The 18,892-nt window shown below is 45.3% G+C and overlaps 1 protein-coding gene across 2 annotated transcripts in view; it reads left to right on the forward strand.

Annotated features, from left to right (window-relative positions):
• Positions 1–18,892, forward strand: part of sigirr (single immunoglobulin and toll-interleukin 1 receptor (TIR) domain) — a 58,754-nt gene that overhangs the window by 22,012 nt on the left and 17,850 nt on the right. For both annotated transcript variants that reach the window (XM_078220503.1, XM_078220502.1), the window contains 3 exons: positions 134–341; positions 16,185–16,315; positions 16,706–16,846. In XM_078220503.1, the coding sequence (XP_078076629.1) occupies positions 134–341; positions 16,185–16,315; positions 16,706–16,846 (480 nt within the window). The remainder of the gene's footprint in view (positions 1–133; positions 342–16,184; positions 16,316–16,705; positions 16,847–18,892) is intronic.

Raw genomic sequence — 18,892 nt, forward strand, 5'->3', positions numbered from 1 at the left:
GAAGTCTGTTCTTCAACTGCTCCTCTTCTGGCTCCTAGCTTCCCTTCTGAACTCTGACTGAGGTCCTGGCCTCCATCTAATAGTGTTTTATGATTAAATGATTTGGAATAATGTGACTTTGTTTTTTGTTTAGGCAGCCGCTGTAACCTTCCTCCTAAGTTCCTGTCTCCTCCTGGAAATCAGACTTATGCACTGAACATAGGCTCCTGGCTTGTGTTGAATTGCACAGTGAAGCTATTTTATGATCAGAAGTTCAACTGGTGTGACCCAAGCATCGAGTGGAGTAAGGATGGATATGTGATCACCAACAGTAGCAAATACACCTGCACTGAGGAGACCAGGTAATGTGTTGTATGAGCTTATAGTTCCCATTTTCTGCTGCAGTATATAGAGACAATTAACATGACACTGTTGCTTCATGCCATCTGTCTATCCATGGTAACTATCCATCTCAAAATTCCTTTAACAAAATCAAACTTTGCTGCATTTTATCTTCCCATCTCCCACCATCAAATAGGCTCTCAACAATTACTATCAAGGTTTGGATATGAAGAATGTGCCACATGAGTGAGGTGCATCTTGTGAATTTGTAGCCTGGGATCAGCATCTGCATGGCATGGTGACAAAAGAAATTGATTGAAAATTGTAAATGTTACAGCACAGAAGGAGATCATTCTGTCTGTTATGTCTATGATGTGGAGATGCCGGCGTTGGACTGTGTGCGCGTGTTTTCTTTAGTTGGGGATGGGGGCGTATATCATTTCAGTGCAAGTAATGAGAACACTGCTAACTTATGTACTGTTGAAGACTTTGTGCAATGAGTACTGGCCGAGACAGTGAAAGGGCTACAACGGCATATGGGAATCCAAAAATCGATGTCCAGGAGGCTGGGTGGACAATATCTGTTAGTTTCCAATCCTAGCGGGGTGACAAAGTGACAGATTTTGTGTTGGGTATATTTACTATGTCATCTTGGTATGAAATTCTCTCATTCTGCCACCGGTGGAAGGTGGATATGAATGTATATATTCTCCCATTCCAGTAGAGGGGAGTATTTTTTGACCAAGAGAGTGCCTCAATATATTGGGAAAGTATAAAGGCATAAAATATCTTTATTGGAGCGGTGGGTATATTTTCAATGTGCAGTGGGGGGGCAGTGCATTGAACAAAAACTAGGGCCTCCCTGCTGATTATTTTCTATGTTATCTGATCATAGAATCATACACCGAAGATGACCACTTGGCCCAGTGAGCATGTGCTGGCTTTTTAAAAGAACTATCCATTTAATCCCATGCCCTGCCCTTTCTATATAACCCTGAAAACTTTCTCCTTTTGTATACTTATCCAATTCCCTTTAGAAATTATTGAATCTGTTTCCACCACTCCTTTTTGGACAATGTATTCCAGATCATAACAAATCACTTTGTTTTTAAAGAAAAAGCTCGTCCTAGTTGTTAATTTCCAAATACATTGGTTTCCATGGTATTCCTCCTTCCTCCATCCTCATGGTGTTGAAATCAAGACACCTACTATAACCTTTCAGTACCTCAAAACTCCTTGCCTCTCACTCTGCTTTTTATCCTTACAATCTATGGTTCGGCTTCACCTTGTTGCTATTTTTTCTATTGGCTTTATCTTCTCTTCTGTTCATCCTCAGTGTACTCTGTACCATTTGCCTGAATCCTGCATTCAGGATTTTCAATTTGAAAGAAATATAGTGAGTACTGCAACATTACTCAATCAGAGCAAAGCACGATCCTGTTTGCACCTGATATCCACACGATTAATTGAGTGGACTGTCATCAGGCAGTGGAAAACTGGCTGAATTTCTGTGCTTCTTAGCCCAAGAGCATTGAGGCCATATGTATCACCCCAACTGCTCTCCTATCTGTCGTCAACAAACTCCACAGCAAAGCAAGGAGTCAGCCTGGGATCTCCTGAGATGTTTCTTGGTATCACTTTGGTGCCATTTGAATAGTTTCTTGTTGTTGCAACCCTTTGTTTGTCCATTGATAGTCTTTTACTACAGACATTGCGGTTGCATCTGACATTTTAATGTGTCTCTGTATTAAATAAAAGCCCATTTGTATTTTAAATCTTTTAGGTTAATTCCAGTGTGAGTGCAGATTCAGCAATACTTGTTCTGTCTGTGCAAACTGGCTGATATTACCTGTACATGCTGTAAAATGCTGTTGTCCAGCAGATATTGCTGACCAGTCATCACAAGTGTGGCTCCAGCAATATTAGCTTCACCACCTGCACTAATATTAGTAGAAAGCACCTTACCGGCAATATAGGTAAATGTACTTTGTCTTATTACTTAACAAATATCAGTTGCAAGCAGATTTCAGAATGACAGACTGCTGAAAACACTGTGCCAGACGTGTTCCTGCTCTCAAGAATGTGGTTAGATTCTGCCCTTACCCATTTGATTTAATGTATTATTATCACATGTATGAGTATACTGTGAAAAGTAGTGTTTCTTGCGCACTGTACAGACAAAGCATACCGTACATAGAGCAGGAAAGGAGAGAGTGCAGAATGTAGTGTTACAGTCATGGCCAGGGTCTAGAGAAAGATCAACTTAATGCGAGGTAGGTCCATTCAAAAGTCTGATGGCAGCAGGGAAGAAGCTGTTCTTGAGTCGGTTGGTATGTGTCCTCAGACTTTTGTATCTTTTTCCCAACGGAAGTTGGAAGAGAGAATGTCCGGGGTGCGTGGGGTCCTTAATTATGCTGGCTGCTTTTCCAAGGCAGCGGGAAATGTAGACAGGATCAATGGATGAGAGGCTGGTTTGAGTGATGGACTGGGCTTCTTCACAACCCTTTGTAGTTTCTTGCGGTCTTGGACAGAGTAGGAGCCAAACCAAGCTGTGATACAATCAGAGAGAATGCTTTCTATGGTGCATCTGTAAAAGCTGGTGAGAGGTATAGCGAACATGCCAAATTTCCTTAGTCTTCTGAGAAAGTAGAAGCGTTGGTGGGCTTTCATAACTATAGTGTCGGCATGGAGGGACCAGGACAGGTTGTTGGTAATCTGGACACCTAAAAACTTTAAGCTCTCGACCATTTCTACTTTGTCCCCATTGATATAGACAGGGGCATGTTCTCCACTACGCATCCTGAAGTCAATGACTATCTCCTTTGATTTGTTGACATTGAGGGAGAGATTATTGTCAGTGCACCAGTTTACCAGATTCTCTATCTCTTTCCTGCACTGTGTCTCGTCATTTTGAGATCCGACCCACGATTGTTCCACAGGAGCAGGCTGAGGGTAAGGGAGCTTGTGTGTGCACTAATTTATTTAATTATTTTTCAGTTAAATTAGTGAAAAAAATCGGAGGTTTTTTTTCTAAACAGGAAATAGGCCCAGCAGCAGCAGCCTGGGAAGGTTTTGGAGGGTTTAAAAGTAGGCCGCACCTTTGAGCGGGCAGCGTCGTTAGCGGGCAGCGGAGTGAGCAGGGGACAGAGTGAGAGCTAAAAGGGCTTTGGCTCACAGGGCTTCGGCGAAGGCGAGGAAGGTTGTTTGTTTTTCTTTGGTTACACCCCCTTTTTGTTTTATCCCAAAAACTAAAAAGGACATGGCTGGTATGAGTGGGAGGCCAGTATACTGCATTCGGTGTGGGATGTGGGAGTTCCTGGAGACAACTTGCCTCCCGGAAGTCCATATCTGTGCCAGATGTGTGGAACTGCATCTCCTGAAGGATCGTGTAAGGGAGCTGGAGCTGAGGCTCGATGAACTCAGTTTAGTTAGGGAAAATGAGAGATTAATAGATAAAAGTTATAGTCAGGTAGTGACACCAGGGTCTCGGAAGGAAGACACGTGGGTCACAGTTAGGAGGGGTAATAGTCAGAAGGGTGATGTGCCAGAAAGTACCCCAGTGGCAGTCTCCCATAAAAGAAAGGGATGGGCAACAGATGGGAGAAGGGAAGGGAGTGAGCAGTCTGTGGAGGGATCCCCTGTGGTTGTCCCCCTCCAAAATAGGTATCTTGTTTTGGATTCTGTGGAGGGGGATGACCCTCCAGGGGTAAGCCACGAGGACCAGATCGCCTCCACGGAGACAGGCTCAGGGGTCCGGAAGGGAAAGAAGGGGTTGAGGAGAGCGATAGTTGTGGGGGACGCAATGGTTAGAGGCACGGACAGGCGCTTCTGTGGGACTGAACGAGAATCCAGGATGGTAGTCTGCCTCCCTGGTGCCGGGATACTGGATGTCTCCGAGAGGGTAGGAAGGTAGTCAAACGGATGTGATTGTACACATTGGGGGAAATGATGTAGGTGGGAAGAGCAGGTGGGTCATACGAGAGAAATTCAGGGAGTTGGGTGCTAGGCTAAAAAGTAAGACCTCCAGGGTAGCAATATCTGGACTGCTCCCGGTGCCTAGTGCAAGTGAGGCTCGGAACAGGGAGATTCTACAGTTGAACGCGTGGCTAAAGGACTGGTGCAAGAGGGAGGGTTTTAAATTCATAGATAACTGGGAAATCTTCAAGTCAGGATGGCAACTGTACAGAAAGGATGGGTTACACCTTAACTGGAAGGGAGCAAATATCCTGGCTGGGAGTTTTGCTAGAGTGTTTCGGCAGGATTTAAACTAGTGTGGCAGGGGGGTGGGGAACAAAACAGGAGGTCAGTAAATACTGAGGCTGGGGTCGAGCTGGGGGCCAGGGCAAGGCTAGCTAAGAAGAGGAGCACTCTGGAGGAGGAGGACCTGACTGGGTCTGGAGTGCATCTGCTTCAATGCGAGGAGTGTAACGGGTAAAACAGACGAACTTAGGGCCTTAATGCTTGTGCGGAATTTGGATGTCGTTGCGGTGACGGAAACTTGGTTAAAAGAAGGACAGGACTGGCAGCTGAATATTCCGGGGTATAAGTGTTTTAGGCGAGACAGAGGAGGGGCTAAAAAAGGTGGGGGAGTAGCGATATTAGTTAAGGAGCATATTACCGCGGTGCAGAGGGTAGACAACTTAGAGGGGTCATGTACTGAGTCGCTGTGGGTGGAACTCAGAAACAGGAAGGGTGCAGTCACTATGCTGGGGGTGTACTACAGACCACCCAACAGCCCACAGGCAGTGGAGGAAAGGATATGTCAGGAGATTCTGGATAGGTGCAGAAAACATAGGGTTGTTGTAGTGGGGGACTTTAATTTCCCTGGCACAGACTGGAAAGTGCTTAGAGCTGGGGGATCGGACGGGGAGGAATTTGTAAAATGCGTACTGGAAGGTTCTTTGGAACAGTATGTAGATAGCCCGACTAGAGAGGGGGCTATACTGGACCTAGTTCTGGGAAATGAGCCCGGTCAGGTCGTCAAAGTTTCGGTAGGGGAACATGTGGCAAATAGTGACCACAACTCTGTTAACTTTAGGATAGTAATGGAAAGGATGAATGCTGTCCTACGGGCAGGGTGCTAAATTGGGGGAAGGCTGACTATAGCCGGATTAGGCAGGAATTGGTGGATGTTGATTGGGAGAGGATGTTCGAGGGTAAGTCCGCGTCTGGCATGTGGGAGTCTTTTAAGGAACTATTGATAAGGCTGCAGGATAGGCATGTGCCTGTAAAAAGGAAAGATAGGAAAGGTAGGATTCGAGAGCCGTGGATAACCAGGGAAATTGAGGATCTGATTAAAAAGAAAAGGGAGGCGTACGTTAAGTCCAGGCAACTGAAAACAGATGGAGCTCTGGAGGAATACAGAGAGACTAGGAAAGATCTCAAACGGGGAGTTAGAAGGGCAAAAAGAGGTCACGAGATGTTCTTGGCAGGCAGGATTAAGGAGAATCCTAAGGCATTCTATTCATACGTTAGGAACAAAAGAGTTGTCAGGGAGAAAATCGGACCTCTCAGGGACAAAGGAGGGGAATTATGCTTAGAACCCAAGGGAATAGGGGAGATCCTAAATGAATACTTTGCATCGGTATTCACGAAGGAGAGGGGCGAGTTAACCGGGAGTGTCTCGGAGGGAGGTGTTGACCCGTTAGAGAAAATCTCCATTACAAGAGAGGAAGTGTTAGGTTTTTTAGGGAACATTAAAACTGACAAAGCCCCAGGGCCTGATGGCATCTATCCTCGACTGCTCAGGGAGACGAGAGGTGAAATTGCTGGGCCTCTGACGGAAATCTTTGTCGCTTCTTTGGACACGGGTGAGGTCCCTGAGGATTGGAGGATAGCGAATGTGGTCCCGTTGTTTAAGAAGGGTAGCAGGGATAACCCAGGAAATTATAGGTCGGTGAGCTTGACGTCCGTAGTAGGGAAGTTGTTGGAGAGGATTCTTAGAGACAGGATGTATGTGCATTTAGAACGGAACAATCTCATTAGTGACAGACAGCATGGTTTTGTAAGAGGGAGGTCGTGCCTTACAAATTTGGTGGAGTTTTTTGAGGAAGTGACAAAAACGGTTGATGAAGGAAGGGCCGTGGATGTCGTCTATGTGGATTTCAGTAAGGCATTTGACAAAGTCCCACATGGCAGGTTGGTTAAGAAGGTTAAGGCTCATGGGATACAAGGAGAAGTGGCTAGATGGGTGGAGAACTGGCTTGGCCATAGGAGACAGAGGGTAGTGGTCGAAGGGTCTTTTTCCAGCTGGAGGTCTGTGACCAGTGGTGTTCCGCAGGGCTCTGTACTGGGACCTCTGCTATTTGTGATATATATAAATGATTTGGAAGAAGGTGTAACTGGTGTAATCAGCAAGTTTGCGGATGACACGAAGATGGCTGGAATTGCAGATAGCGAAGAGCATTGTCGGGCAATACAGCAGGATATAGATAGGCTGGAAAATTGGGCGGAGAGGTGGCAGATGGAATTTAATCCGGATAAATGCGAAGTGATGCATTTTGGAAGAAATAATGTAGGGAGGAGTTATACAATAAATGGCAGAGTCATCAGGAGTATAGAAACACAGAGGGACCTAGGTGTGCAAGTCCACAAATCCTTGAAGGTGGCAACACAGGTGGAGAAGGTGGTGAAGAAGGCATATGGTATGCTTGCCTTTATAGGACGGGGTATAAAGTATAAAAGCTGGAGTCTGATGATGCAGCTGTATAGAATGCTGGTTAGGCCACATTTGGAGTACTGCGTCCAGTTCTGGTCGCCGCACTACCAGAAGGACGTGGAGGCATTGGAGAGAGTGCAGAGAAGGTTTACCAGGATGTTGCCTGGTATGGAGGGTCTTAGCTATGAGGAGAGATTGGGTAGACTGGGGTTGTTCTCCTTGGAAAGACGGAGAATGAGGGGAGATCTAATAGAGGTATACAAGATTATGAAGGGTATAGATAGGGTGAACAGTGGGAAGCTTTTTCCCAGGTCGGAGGTGACGATCACGAGGGGTCACGGGCTCAAGCTGAGAGGGGTGAAGTATAACTCAGACATCAGAGGGACGTTTTTTACACAGAGGGTGGTGGGGGCCTGGAATGCGCTGCCAAGTAGGGTGGTGGAGGCAGGCACGCTGACATCGTTTAAGACTTACCTGGATAGTCACATGAGCAGCCTGGGAATGGAGGGATACAAACGATTGGTCTAGTTGGACCAAGGAGCGGCACAGGCTTGGAGGGCCGAAGGGCCTGTTTCCTGTGCTGTACTGTTCTTTGTTTGTTCTTTGATGGTGTCATCAGCAAACTTGAAAATAGAGTTGGAGGGAAATTTGGCCACACAGTCATAGGTGTATAAGGAGTATAGTAAGGGGCTGAAGACATAGCCTTGTGGGGCATCATGGAGAAGGTGTTGTTGCCTGTCCTTACTGATTGCGGTCTGTGAGTTAGGAAGTTCAGGATCCAGTCGCAGAGGGAGGAGCCGAGCCCCAGGCCACAGAGTTTGGAGATGAGTTTTGTAGGAATAATGGTATTGAAGGCTGAGCTGTAGTTGATAAATAGCTGACATAGGTATCTTTGTTATCTAGGTGTTTCAGGGTTGAGTGTAGGACCAGGAAGATGGCATCTGCTGTGGACCTGTTGCGGCGGTAATCTGGCAGGCCAGAATTGATTCATGTCATGATTAACCTTTCGGAACACTTCATAATGATGGATGTCAGAGCCACCAGATAATCATCATTAAGGCACGTTGCCTGGCTTTTCTTTGGTATTGGGATGATGGTCGTCTTCTGCAGCAGAAGTGACCTCCGGTTGGTGTAAAGTGAAGTTGAAGATGTCTGCGAATACCCTCACCAGCTGATCCACCGCAGGATCTGAGTGCTCGTCCGGGTACCCCATCCGGGCCAGTCGCTTTCCGTGGGTTGACCTTCGAGAAAGCAGCTCTGATGTCTGCAATGGTGACCTTGGATACCGATTCATCCGAGGCTTCTGGGGTGGACGGTGTGCTCTCGTTGACCTCATGCTCAAAACAGGCACAGAATGCATTGAGCTCATTGGGGAGGGGTGCATTTGTGCCAACATTTTTATATGCCTTCACCTAGTAGCCTGTTATGTCTTGCAGACCTTGCCATATTCAGCGGGAGTCTGTTTGGCTAGCCTGGGACTCTAGCTTGGTCCGGTACTGTCTTTTGGCGTTTGTTGGAGATGGCTCGCTTTCAGCTGCTGGCCTGAAACGGTTTTTCCAGTTGGGCAAGTTGATCATGATGACGGCCTCCTTGTCCACACAAACAATGTTGTTGGTGTTTCCATGGTACTTTTTATCTCCTGTTACACACCATTATGGTAGAAAACTATCAATCAGTAACTAATAAAGTACATGGAGCAAACAAAAAACATTTGAACACAGTGCATTTCATACCATTCTCCCACAGACATGCAAAAAGCTTGGAGTACATTTGCCTCTGTCATGAATGTGAGTATTGAAATCACACCTCCAAAATAGTGTCAGTTTGAACAAAGAAAAATACAGCACAGGAACAGGCCTTTGCCCTCCAAGCCTGCACTGATCATGATGCCCTAATTAAATTTTTTTAAAAACCTTCTGCCCTTATTCGGTCCATATCCCTCTATTCCCTATTCATGTACTCATCCCGATGCCTCTTAAATGTTGCTAATGTGCCTGCTTCCACCACCTCCTCTGGCAGTGCGTTCCAGGCATTCACCACTCTGTGTGAAAAACTTCCCCTGCACATCTCCCTTAAACTTTCCCCTTCTCATCTTGAACCTGTGCCCCCTTGTAATTGACACTTCCACCCAAGCAAAAAGCCACTGTCTATGCACCCTGCCTATGCCTCTCGTAATTTTGTAGATCTCTATCAGGTCTCCCCTCAGCCTCCATCTTTCCAGTGAAAACAATCCTAGTTTATTCAACCTCCCCTCATAGTCAACACCCTCATGACCAGGCAACATCCTGGTGAACCTTCTTTGTACTCTCTCCAAAGCTTCCACATCCTTCTGGTAGTGCAGTGACCAGAACTGCACACACTACTCCAAATGCGGCCTAACCAAGGTTTTGTATAGCTGCAACGAGATTTCCCAACTCTTGTACTCAGTACCCCGGCTGATGAAGGCAAGCATGCCATATGCCTTCTTAATCACCTTGGCCACTTGTGTTGCCACCTTTGGGGAACTGTGGACCTGCGTGCCCAGATCCCTCTATGTTAATATTCCTAAGGGTTCTGCCATTTACATTATAATTCACACCTAAATTTGATCCTCCAAAATGCATCACCTCACATTTGTCCATTTTAAACTCTATCTGCCATTTCTGTGCCCAAGTCTCCAATCTATATCCTTTTGTATCCTCTCTCAATCCCCGACACTAACAGCAACTCCACCAATCTTCGTGTCATCCACAAACTTACTAATCAGACCACCCACATTTTCCTCCAGATCTTTTATATATACAAACAACAGAGGTCCCGGCGCTGATCCTTGCAGAACACCACTAGCTACAGACCTTCATTCTGAAAAACCCCCTTCCACAGCTACTCTGTCGCCTATAACCAAGCCAGTTCTGTATCCATCTAGCCAGTCCACCCCAAATCCAATGTGATTTTAGTTGTACCAGTCTGCCATGTGGGGCCTTGTCAAATGCCTTACTAAAGTCCAAATAAACTACATCTACAGTCCTTCCCTCGTCAATTATCTTTGTCAATTCTGCAAAAATCTCAAGTTGGTGAGACATGACCTTCCCCATATAAAACCATGCTGCCTGTCATTAACTAGTCCATTTTCTTCCAAATGTGCATATATCCTGTCCCTCAGTATCTTCTCCAAAAGTTTCCCCACCACTGACTTCAGGCCTATAATTCCCTGGATTATTCCTGCTTCCTTTCTTAAACAAGGGAACAACATTAGCTATTCTCCAGTCCTCTGGAACCTCGCCTGTGGTCAAAGAGAATGTGAAGATATCTGATAAGGCCCAGCTATTTCTCTCTTTGCCTTCCGCAGTAACCTGGGATAGATCTCATCCAACCCCAGGGCAACTTGTCGACCTTAATGCAATTTAGGATACCCAACCCTTCCTCCTTCGATATATTGACATTCTCTAGTGTTCACATACCTATCCCTGACCTCAACATCCATCATGTCCTTCTCCTTGGTGAATACTGATACAAAGTACTCATTAAGGATCTCACCAACTTCCTGTGGCTCCATGAATAACTTCCCTTCATTGATCTTGAGTGGACTTGCTCTTTCTCTTGTTATCCTCTTGCTTCTAATATACGCATAAAAAGCATATATTAGAAGCTGCCCAAGTTTGCTAAAGACATTGCATGGCCCCTTTTAGCCCTCCTGATTCCGTGTTTAAGTTCCTTCCTATTTTTGCTATACTCCTCAAGGGCTTGATCGATTTTTAGATGCCTAGACATATCATATGCCTCCTTGTTTCCTTTTGACTAACCTTACAATTTCTCTTGTCATCCATGGTTCCTGAATCCTGCCATTTCTATCTTTCATTTTTACAGGGACATGTCTGTCCTGCACTTCAGTCAACTGGCCTTTAAAAGCCTCCCACGTGCCAGACATGGATTTGCTCTCAAATAGCCGCTCCTAATCCACATTCCCCAGTTCCTGCCTGATTTGTTACTTTTTTCTTATTTACTAATCAACAATGCAGTCAGCTACATCTGGCAATGTGTTGGACGCATTGCTGTAGAGTGGAAGAAATGTCTAGTAGGGCCTGTGAGGTTCAACATCCCCAGAAATACCTGTTCAGCATTCTTGGATTTGGCCAGTTGTTCTTTAGATTTGGAAAGAACAGAATAAACTGCATTTGCCATTGCATTTTTGTTGTTGTCCCAAATTCTGTCAGTTATATCATGATGAGGATGGGTGATGAGGGCCCGACCGGTGACAAACATTTTTTAAACAAAAAACATTTTTAAACAAAAAAAATGTCGATTGAATTCTTTGTCTACCTTATGAATGTACTTGTGGAATATTTTTAGTAATCAACGACCTATCCTGTTCCCTGACAGAAGTACCTTCCTCTTTAAGAACTAATTTGGGCTAATTCAGTCATCAGCTTCAGATTCCTCAATATCTCAAGATTAAAGTTCCATCTGATTCCAGAAGATGATTTCTGTCTTTGGTCTGTCTATGATCGTTCCCCTTAGCAATAAGTATTCCGCTTTGGATACGGTTGAGGGGGACGACATACCAGTGGTGAGCCGCAGTGAGAGGATCTCCGGCACTGAGTCCGTCCCTGTGGCTCAGGAGGGTAAGGAGGAGACCGGGAGGGCAATACGTGTGGGGGTCACAGGGTAGTTGTCATGGGGGACTTTAACTTTCCAAATATTGATTGGAACCTTTGTAGGTCAAATAGTTTGGATGGGGCACTTTTTGTGCAGTGTGTGCAGGAGGGTTTCCTGACACAATATGTGGATAGGCCGACAAGGGGTGAGGCCACATTGGATTTGGTACTGGGAAATGAACCGGGCCAAGTGTTAGATTTGGTTGTGGGAGAGAACTTTGGAGATAGTGACCACAATTCGGTGTCTTTTGTTATTGCAATGGAGAGGGATAGGGCCGGACAGCAGGGCAAGGCTTACAATTGGGGGAGAGGTAATTATGATGCGATTAGGCAAGAATTAGGGGGCATAAGATGGGAACAGAAACTGTCAGGGAAAGGCACTGATGAAAAGTGGAACTTTTTCAAGGAACAAATACTGGGTGTCCTTGATAGGTATGTCCCTGTCAGGCAGGGAGGAAATGGCCGAGTGAGGGAACCGTGGTTCACAAAAGAGGTGGAATGTCTTGTGAAAAGGAAGAGGGAAGCTTATGTAGGGATGAGGAAACAAGGTTCAGATGGCTCGACTGAGGGTTACAAGTTAGCAAGGAACGAGCTGAAAAAGGGGCTGAGGAGAGCTAGGAGGGGACATGAGAAGTCCTTGGCGGGTCGGATCAAGGAAAACCCCAAGGCTTTTTACTCTTATGTGAGGAATAAAAGAATGACCAGGGTGAGGTTAGGGCCGGTCAAGGACAGTGGTGGGAACTTGTGTATGGAATCAGTAGAGATAGGCGAGGTGATGAATGAATACTTTTCTTCAGTGTTCACCAAGGAGAGGGGCCATGTTTTTCAGGAAGAGAAGGTGTTACAGGCTAATAGGCTGGAGGAAATAGATGTTCGGAGGGAGGATGTATTGGCAGTTTTGAATAAACTGAAGGTCGATAAGTCCCCTGGGCCTGATGAAATGTATCCTAGGATTCTTTGGGAGGCGAGGGATGAGATTGCAGAGCCTTTGGCTTTGATCTTTGGGTCCTCGCTGTCCACGGGGATGGTGCCAGAGGACTGGAGAGTGGCGAATGTTGTTCCTCTGTTTAAGAAAGGGAATAGAAATGACCCTGGTAATTATAGACCGGTTAGTCTGACTTCGGTGGTTGGTAAATTGATGGAAAAGGTCCTTAGGGATGGGATTTACGACCATTTAGAAAGATGCGGATTAATCCGGGATAGTCAGCACGGATTTGTGAAGGGCAAATCGTGCCTCACAAATTTGATAGAATTTTTTGAGGAGGTAACTAGGTGTGTTGATGAAGGTAGGGCGGTTGATGTCATATACATGGATTTTAGTAAGGCGTTTGATAAGGTCCCCCATGGTCGGCTTATGATGAAAGTAAGGAGGTGTGGGATAGAGGGAAAGTTGGCCGATTGGATAGGTAACTGGCTATCTGATCGAAGACAGAGGGTGGTGGTGGATGGAAAATTTTCGGACTGGAGGCAGGTTGCTAGCGGAGTGCCGCAGGGATCGGTGCTTGGTCCTCTGCTCTTTGTGATTTTTATTAATGACTTAGAGGAAGGGGCTGAAGGGTGGATCAGTAAATTTGCTGATGGCACCAAGATTGGTGGAGTAGTGGATGAGGTGGAGGGGTGTTGTAGGCTGCAAAGAGACATAGATAGGATGCAAAGCTGGGCTGAAAAATGGCAAATGGAGTTTAACCCTGATAAATGTGAGGTGATTCATTTTGGTCGGACAAATTTAAATGTGGATTACAGGGTCAAAGGTAGGGTTCTGAAGACTGTGGAGGAACAGAGAGATCTTGGGGTTCATATCCACAGATCTCTAAAGGTTGCCACTCAAGTGGATAGAGCTGTGAAGAAGGCATATAGTGTGTTAGCTTTTATTAACAGGGGGTTGGAGTTTAAGAGCCGTGGGGTTATGCTGCAACTGTACAGGACCTTGGTGAGACCGCATTTGGAATATTGCGTGCAGTTCTGGTCACCTCACTATAAGAAGGATGTGGAAGCGCTGGAGAGAGTGCAGAGGAGATTTACCAGGATGCTGCCTGGTTTGGAGTGTCGGTCTTATGAGGAAAGGTTGAGGGAGCTGGGGCTGTTCTCTCTGAAGCGGAGGAGATTGAGGGGAGACTTAATAGAGGTTTATAAAATGATGAAGGGGATAGATCGAGTGAACGTTCAAAGACTATTTCCTCGGGTGGATGGAGCTATTACAAGGGGGCATAACTATAGGGTTCATGGTGGGAGATATAGGAAGGATATCAGAGGTAGGTTCTTCACGCAGAGAGTGGTTGGGGTGTGGAATGGACTGCCTGCAGTGATAGTGGAGTCAGACACTTTAGGAACATTTAAGCGGTTATTGGATAGGCACATGGAGCACACCAGGATGGTAGGGAGTGGGATAGCTTGATCTTGGTTTCAGATGAAGGTCGGCACAACATCGTGGGCCGAAGGGCCTGTTCTGTGCTGTACTGTTCTATGTTCTATGACATTGCCCAGATTTGAGTGTTATACAGCATTTCACGTTGTTAAAAAGGAATCTGAATTGAGTTTCCTGATAAATGAATGGATACCCAATGAGGCGCAGGGTGCATGGATTGGGTCCAGCCTCTGGCTGGTAGTGAGTTAATTGATCTCAGCCAGAGCAGCAACTAAGGTGCTACAAGGGACTAGCAGGGAACAATCAGCCCTAGTTCCTATTCCTGATTATTATACATTATCCCTCCTGTAGAAATTGCATCAGGACATATGGTGAGAACAGCATAGGCAGAGCTATGATGTTCCCTCAATTATCCAATTGCTGACTTCATCTACCCTCGTAGAAGTAATGGGGTTGCCATTCCTCCCAGTGCCTATTGAATTGTAACCTGACAGAACAGATAGACGACCAGAGACTTTTTACTTTCTGATGGCAGTCTACCCTCCCTGAAATCATATTCACTAGCCCAAGTACCAGCCTTCCTTGTCGAATCATTGTGCTTGGCAAGAAATATTAAGTGCTGTACCGTGGCGGCATGGTGGCACAGTGGTTAGCACTGCTGCCTGACAGCGCCAGAGACCCGGGTTCGATTCCCAGCTTGGATCACTGTCTGTGTGGAGTTTGCACATTCTTCCCATGTCTGCGTGGGTTTCCTCCGGGTGCTCTGGTTTCCTCCCACAGTCCAAAGATGTGCGGGTTAGGTTGATTGGCCATGCTAAATTGACCCTGATTTTGGGGGAATTAGCAGAGTTAATATGCAGAGTTACCGGGATAGGGTGGGATTGTTGTCTGTTCAGGCTCAGTGGGCCGAATGGCCTGCTTCTGTACCAGAGGGATTCTATGATTGTAAAAGCGAAGCAATTAACCTGAAGCTCTCTTCACCTGTAAGTTTCCCAAATTTAAAACCAGCAATCTGATTCTGTTATGGATCTGCATAATGAGATTACTCAAATCACGCCAAACGTGAATGATGTTTCTTGTCAGTAGATATCAACTTTAAGTAAAGAGATTTAAAGGCCATTTAAAGTTTTTTAAAAATGTATTTATTCATGTCACAAGTAGGCTTGCAATGAAGTTACTGTGAAAATTCCCTAGTCGCCACACTCTGGCGCCTGTTCGGGTACACTGAGGGAGAATTTAGCATGGCCAATGCACCTAACCAGCATGTCTTTCGGACTGAGTTTGTCAGATGCCAAGAGATGAGTAAGGGTGAGGGTTCCAGCTGTGGTGAGGGTGAGTTAGAGGCAGCTTGTGGATTAGAAGGGTGGAGTGAGGTGGCAGCGTTGCAAACATGGAAGGAAGTGGTCTTGATGATGGATTTTGAAGCTCAGATCCGTATGAAACAAGACTGTCTCTCAGTGCTTCACCATCATTGAATTAAAGTGAAGATATTGTTGTGTAGGTAACACAACAACCAATTTTCACACAAAATCCCATAGACAGATGAAACAAATGGTTTTCCTGTTGTTGGTTGAGGAATAAATATTAAGTAGGCCACCAGAACTTTCCTGTTCTTCAAATACTGCTCTGTAAACTTTTACATCCATATGAATGATATCAAATCTATGGGTGGGATTTTACTGCCTCACTCATCCCAAAACTGTAAAATCTCACCTGAGGTCAATGGACCTTCCCATTGTCCACCCCTCGCCTGCTCCGATTCCCTCGCGGGCAGGGCGATAAAATTCCGGCATATGTCTCAAATGGGCCTCTTTCTGTGCTGTGCTATTCTATGATTCTATCATAAGATAATGGCCTTGGTTTACCGCAGTGAAATACAGCACCTCTCCAAATGCAACACTCCCCAGCTATTGCACTGGAGTGTCTGGTCAATTCCTGGAATGGGGCATGAACCCACAGCCTTGTAACTCAGAAAAAAATGACCATTCTACCTGTGAGCCAAGACTAGCACAGAATGAAGTAATTCTACTTCTGAATGATGTCGGAACATGGAAATATACAAGTTATCATGCAATAACCCCGGAGGAGATATGACTGTTGAAATGGAACACGTGCAGCTGAGGAGGTCAGAGCCGAGGCTGATATTGGACTCTGCATTGTTAGTTAGATAATGTAATGGAATCCTTTTCATATCCTTGTTCATCAGGTTTAATAATAATGCTTCGGAGAAGTTTCTCTCCAGTCTTCTGAATGTCAGCGTGACAGACGAGGGTGACTATGGGATCTTCACCTGTTTCATAAGAAAGGAATCGGCAACCTTCACATTACAAAGAGAAAGTGAGTCAAATGCTACCAGACTCTTACTAGTGTTAACATTAAGAATCAAGACTATTCTTTCTGATAGGTGTGGATCCTCATGGTTTGCCTGTAATAAGGCGTATTTTCAGGGCAGAGGCTTATGAATGCTTGATGCTAAGGGGGTGCTTGGTATGGACAGGGCCCTATTCACCAGCACTTCCATCCTTCACCCTGATCAATAAAAATTCACAGCAATAAGACATGTAAACCAATAGAGCTTGAGACATCAGTACTCGGGGATTAGCCAAGTATTTCATTTTGGATAGGCTGAGAAATGAGGGTCCCAGATAGCCACAGTGCCTGTTCTAGTTAGTCTATGCCAGACTGGTGTATGATTTGTTATTTACTGTTTTTTGTTCCTGGTTGTAGAGAATGCCAGTCATATGCCAGCAGTACTGGCTGCTGTCCTGGTGCTGTTTACATTACTCCTGGCTGGATTACTGTATGTGAAGTGTCGACTCAATCTGCAACTCTGGTACAGAAACAAATACGGAGAATTTGAAGTCAATGGTAAGTGTTTCTTTTTACTTCAGGTTGTTTTTTTTTGTAAAAGCTCCAGAATGGCTATCCCTAAATCCATCAGCAGGACCTCTTTGAATCTCTGGCTAAATGATCTGGAAAAAAAATCCTTAAACTATGTTAAAGCGGAACACCATGAATGCTGGAATTCTGAAATATTAATAAAGGGTTGCTGGAAATGCTCAGTAGGTCAGGTAGTGTCTGTAGAGAAAGAAACAGAGATAATGGCCAAAATCTTCCATCTTCCTGTGCTGCTGATGGAGTTTTGGCTGGAACAGATCCCACCGTGGACAAGACCTCAGAATCTCACCCAGTCTTTCAGGTTGATAACTTTCATTGGAACAGCTGATTGGTTCTGATAAAAGGCCACCAATTTGAACGGTTAACTCTTCTTTCTCCAGAGGTGTTACCTGCCGAGCTAAATGTTTCTAGTATTTTACGATTTTTATTTCAAGTTATCCCTCAGTTTCTTCGCAGCTGACCAATGATCTCGACTCTTCTGCAAGCTCGTGGTGGGGCATGTTATGATCAACCTTAGCCCTCTCTGCACCTTCATCGAAATGGCGGTTCTTTGTGTGTGCCATTAAGACACCGAGTGTCGACAGAACATTTTATTTTAGTATCATAACTAAATCCTATCAAGCTCTCTCGCGTGCGCATTGCAACAGAGGCCGTTAAATACAGTAAAGTCCTTCCTTTCGTGACTTCCTTGTTCGAATAATCGTACTTTGCACGCCGCATCACATGAGCAAATGTTCGTTTAACTATGTTTTCTTACCCCGCTCTCCTCTTTCTCTGGGGAGGTGGCAGTCATAACGGAGCAGAGACCTTGGCACATTTTATCGGGGAGATGTGTCAAAGTCCCTGCAAGTGAATTCCTTCCATTAGTCCTGGTTGTGGACATTTAATTATCCTTGTTTTAACTACCTTTCCGACAGGTGAGAAGCGGTATCAGGAATGGTTAGCTGAAGTGCAGCCCAAACACACATTAATCTCGAACCAAAAGAGAAAATGCTGGAAAATTTTAGCAGGTCTGGCAGCATCTGTAAGGAGAGAAAAGAGCTGATGTTTCGAGTCCAGATGACACTTGTCAAAGCTTTGACGAAAGGATCATCTGGACTCGAAACGCCAGCCCTTTTCTCTCTTTACAGATGCTGCCAGACCTGCTGGGATTTTCCAGCATTTTCTCTTTTGGTTTCCGATTCCAGCATCCGCAGTAATTTGCTTTTATTTAGACGTTAATCTAGAAATGTCTGAATCTCTCCATCCAGAGTTGCAATAATGACTCTGTTCAATTTTGTCTGCCAGTTTTGGGGTGATTCATGTTTTCTTGAATGAGGATCATCTCTTAAAATTTTCAATGCCTGTCTTTTATTGCTCAGAGGCTCCCCCTATCTGTTGTATACAGGGACTGTACCGCAATTTGCTGTGCAGTAAATACGCAGACCAATGCTGCCCTCTTATTGCCGGAACCTATCTAACTGCCTCCCATTGAAAAGCACGTTCATCATTCGTGATTTTGCCTTTTGCGAGATTTAGCGGGAACCTAACCTGCACAAATGGTGGGACTTCGCTGTTGCGGTCAGAATCTCTGGGTAATTTTCCTGTCCCCAAGCCAGGCCAATGAGGACAGTAATAGTGCCCCTGAAATCAGCTCCCACAGCATCACCAGAGACTGAATCTGGGACCTTCCTGCTTTGTATGGTTTAATAGCGCACCCAATGGTACAATACCTACGAAGTAGCTGGAAATATGCACTCAGGTTTGTAACTGTCATTCCTGTCATGACTCGGTGTACATTGATTCATGGTACATTAAAAGTTAAAATTCTCCAGCCTTCTATAAATGTTTTCACACATTGAGGATAACTGCTCAAAACCAAAATCAAAGAGGGTAAGTGTCCTTCATAATATGGGTGCGTAAGAGTGAATCTGATGGCAGGTGGGGAGACAATGGTGTGATGGTAAGTCTACAGAAAGCAACACAAATCCAACCCATCCACTTATTGTCCAATTGGACTACTCTCGATCATCAATA

Source organism: Mustelus asterias, chromosome 9, assembly GCF_964213995.1.
Source record: "Mustelus asterias chromosome 9, sMusAst1.hap1.1, whole genome shotgun sequence".
Classification (NCBI taxonomy): domain Eukaryota; kingdom Metazoa; phylum Chordata; class Chondrichthyes; order Carcharhiniformes; family Triakidae; genus Mustelus; species Mustelus asterias.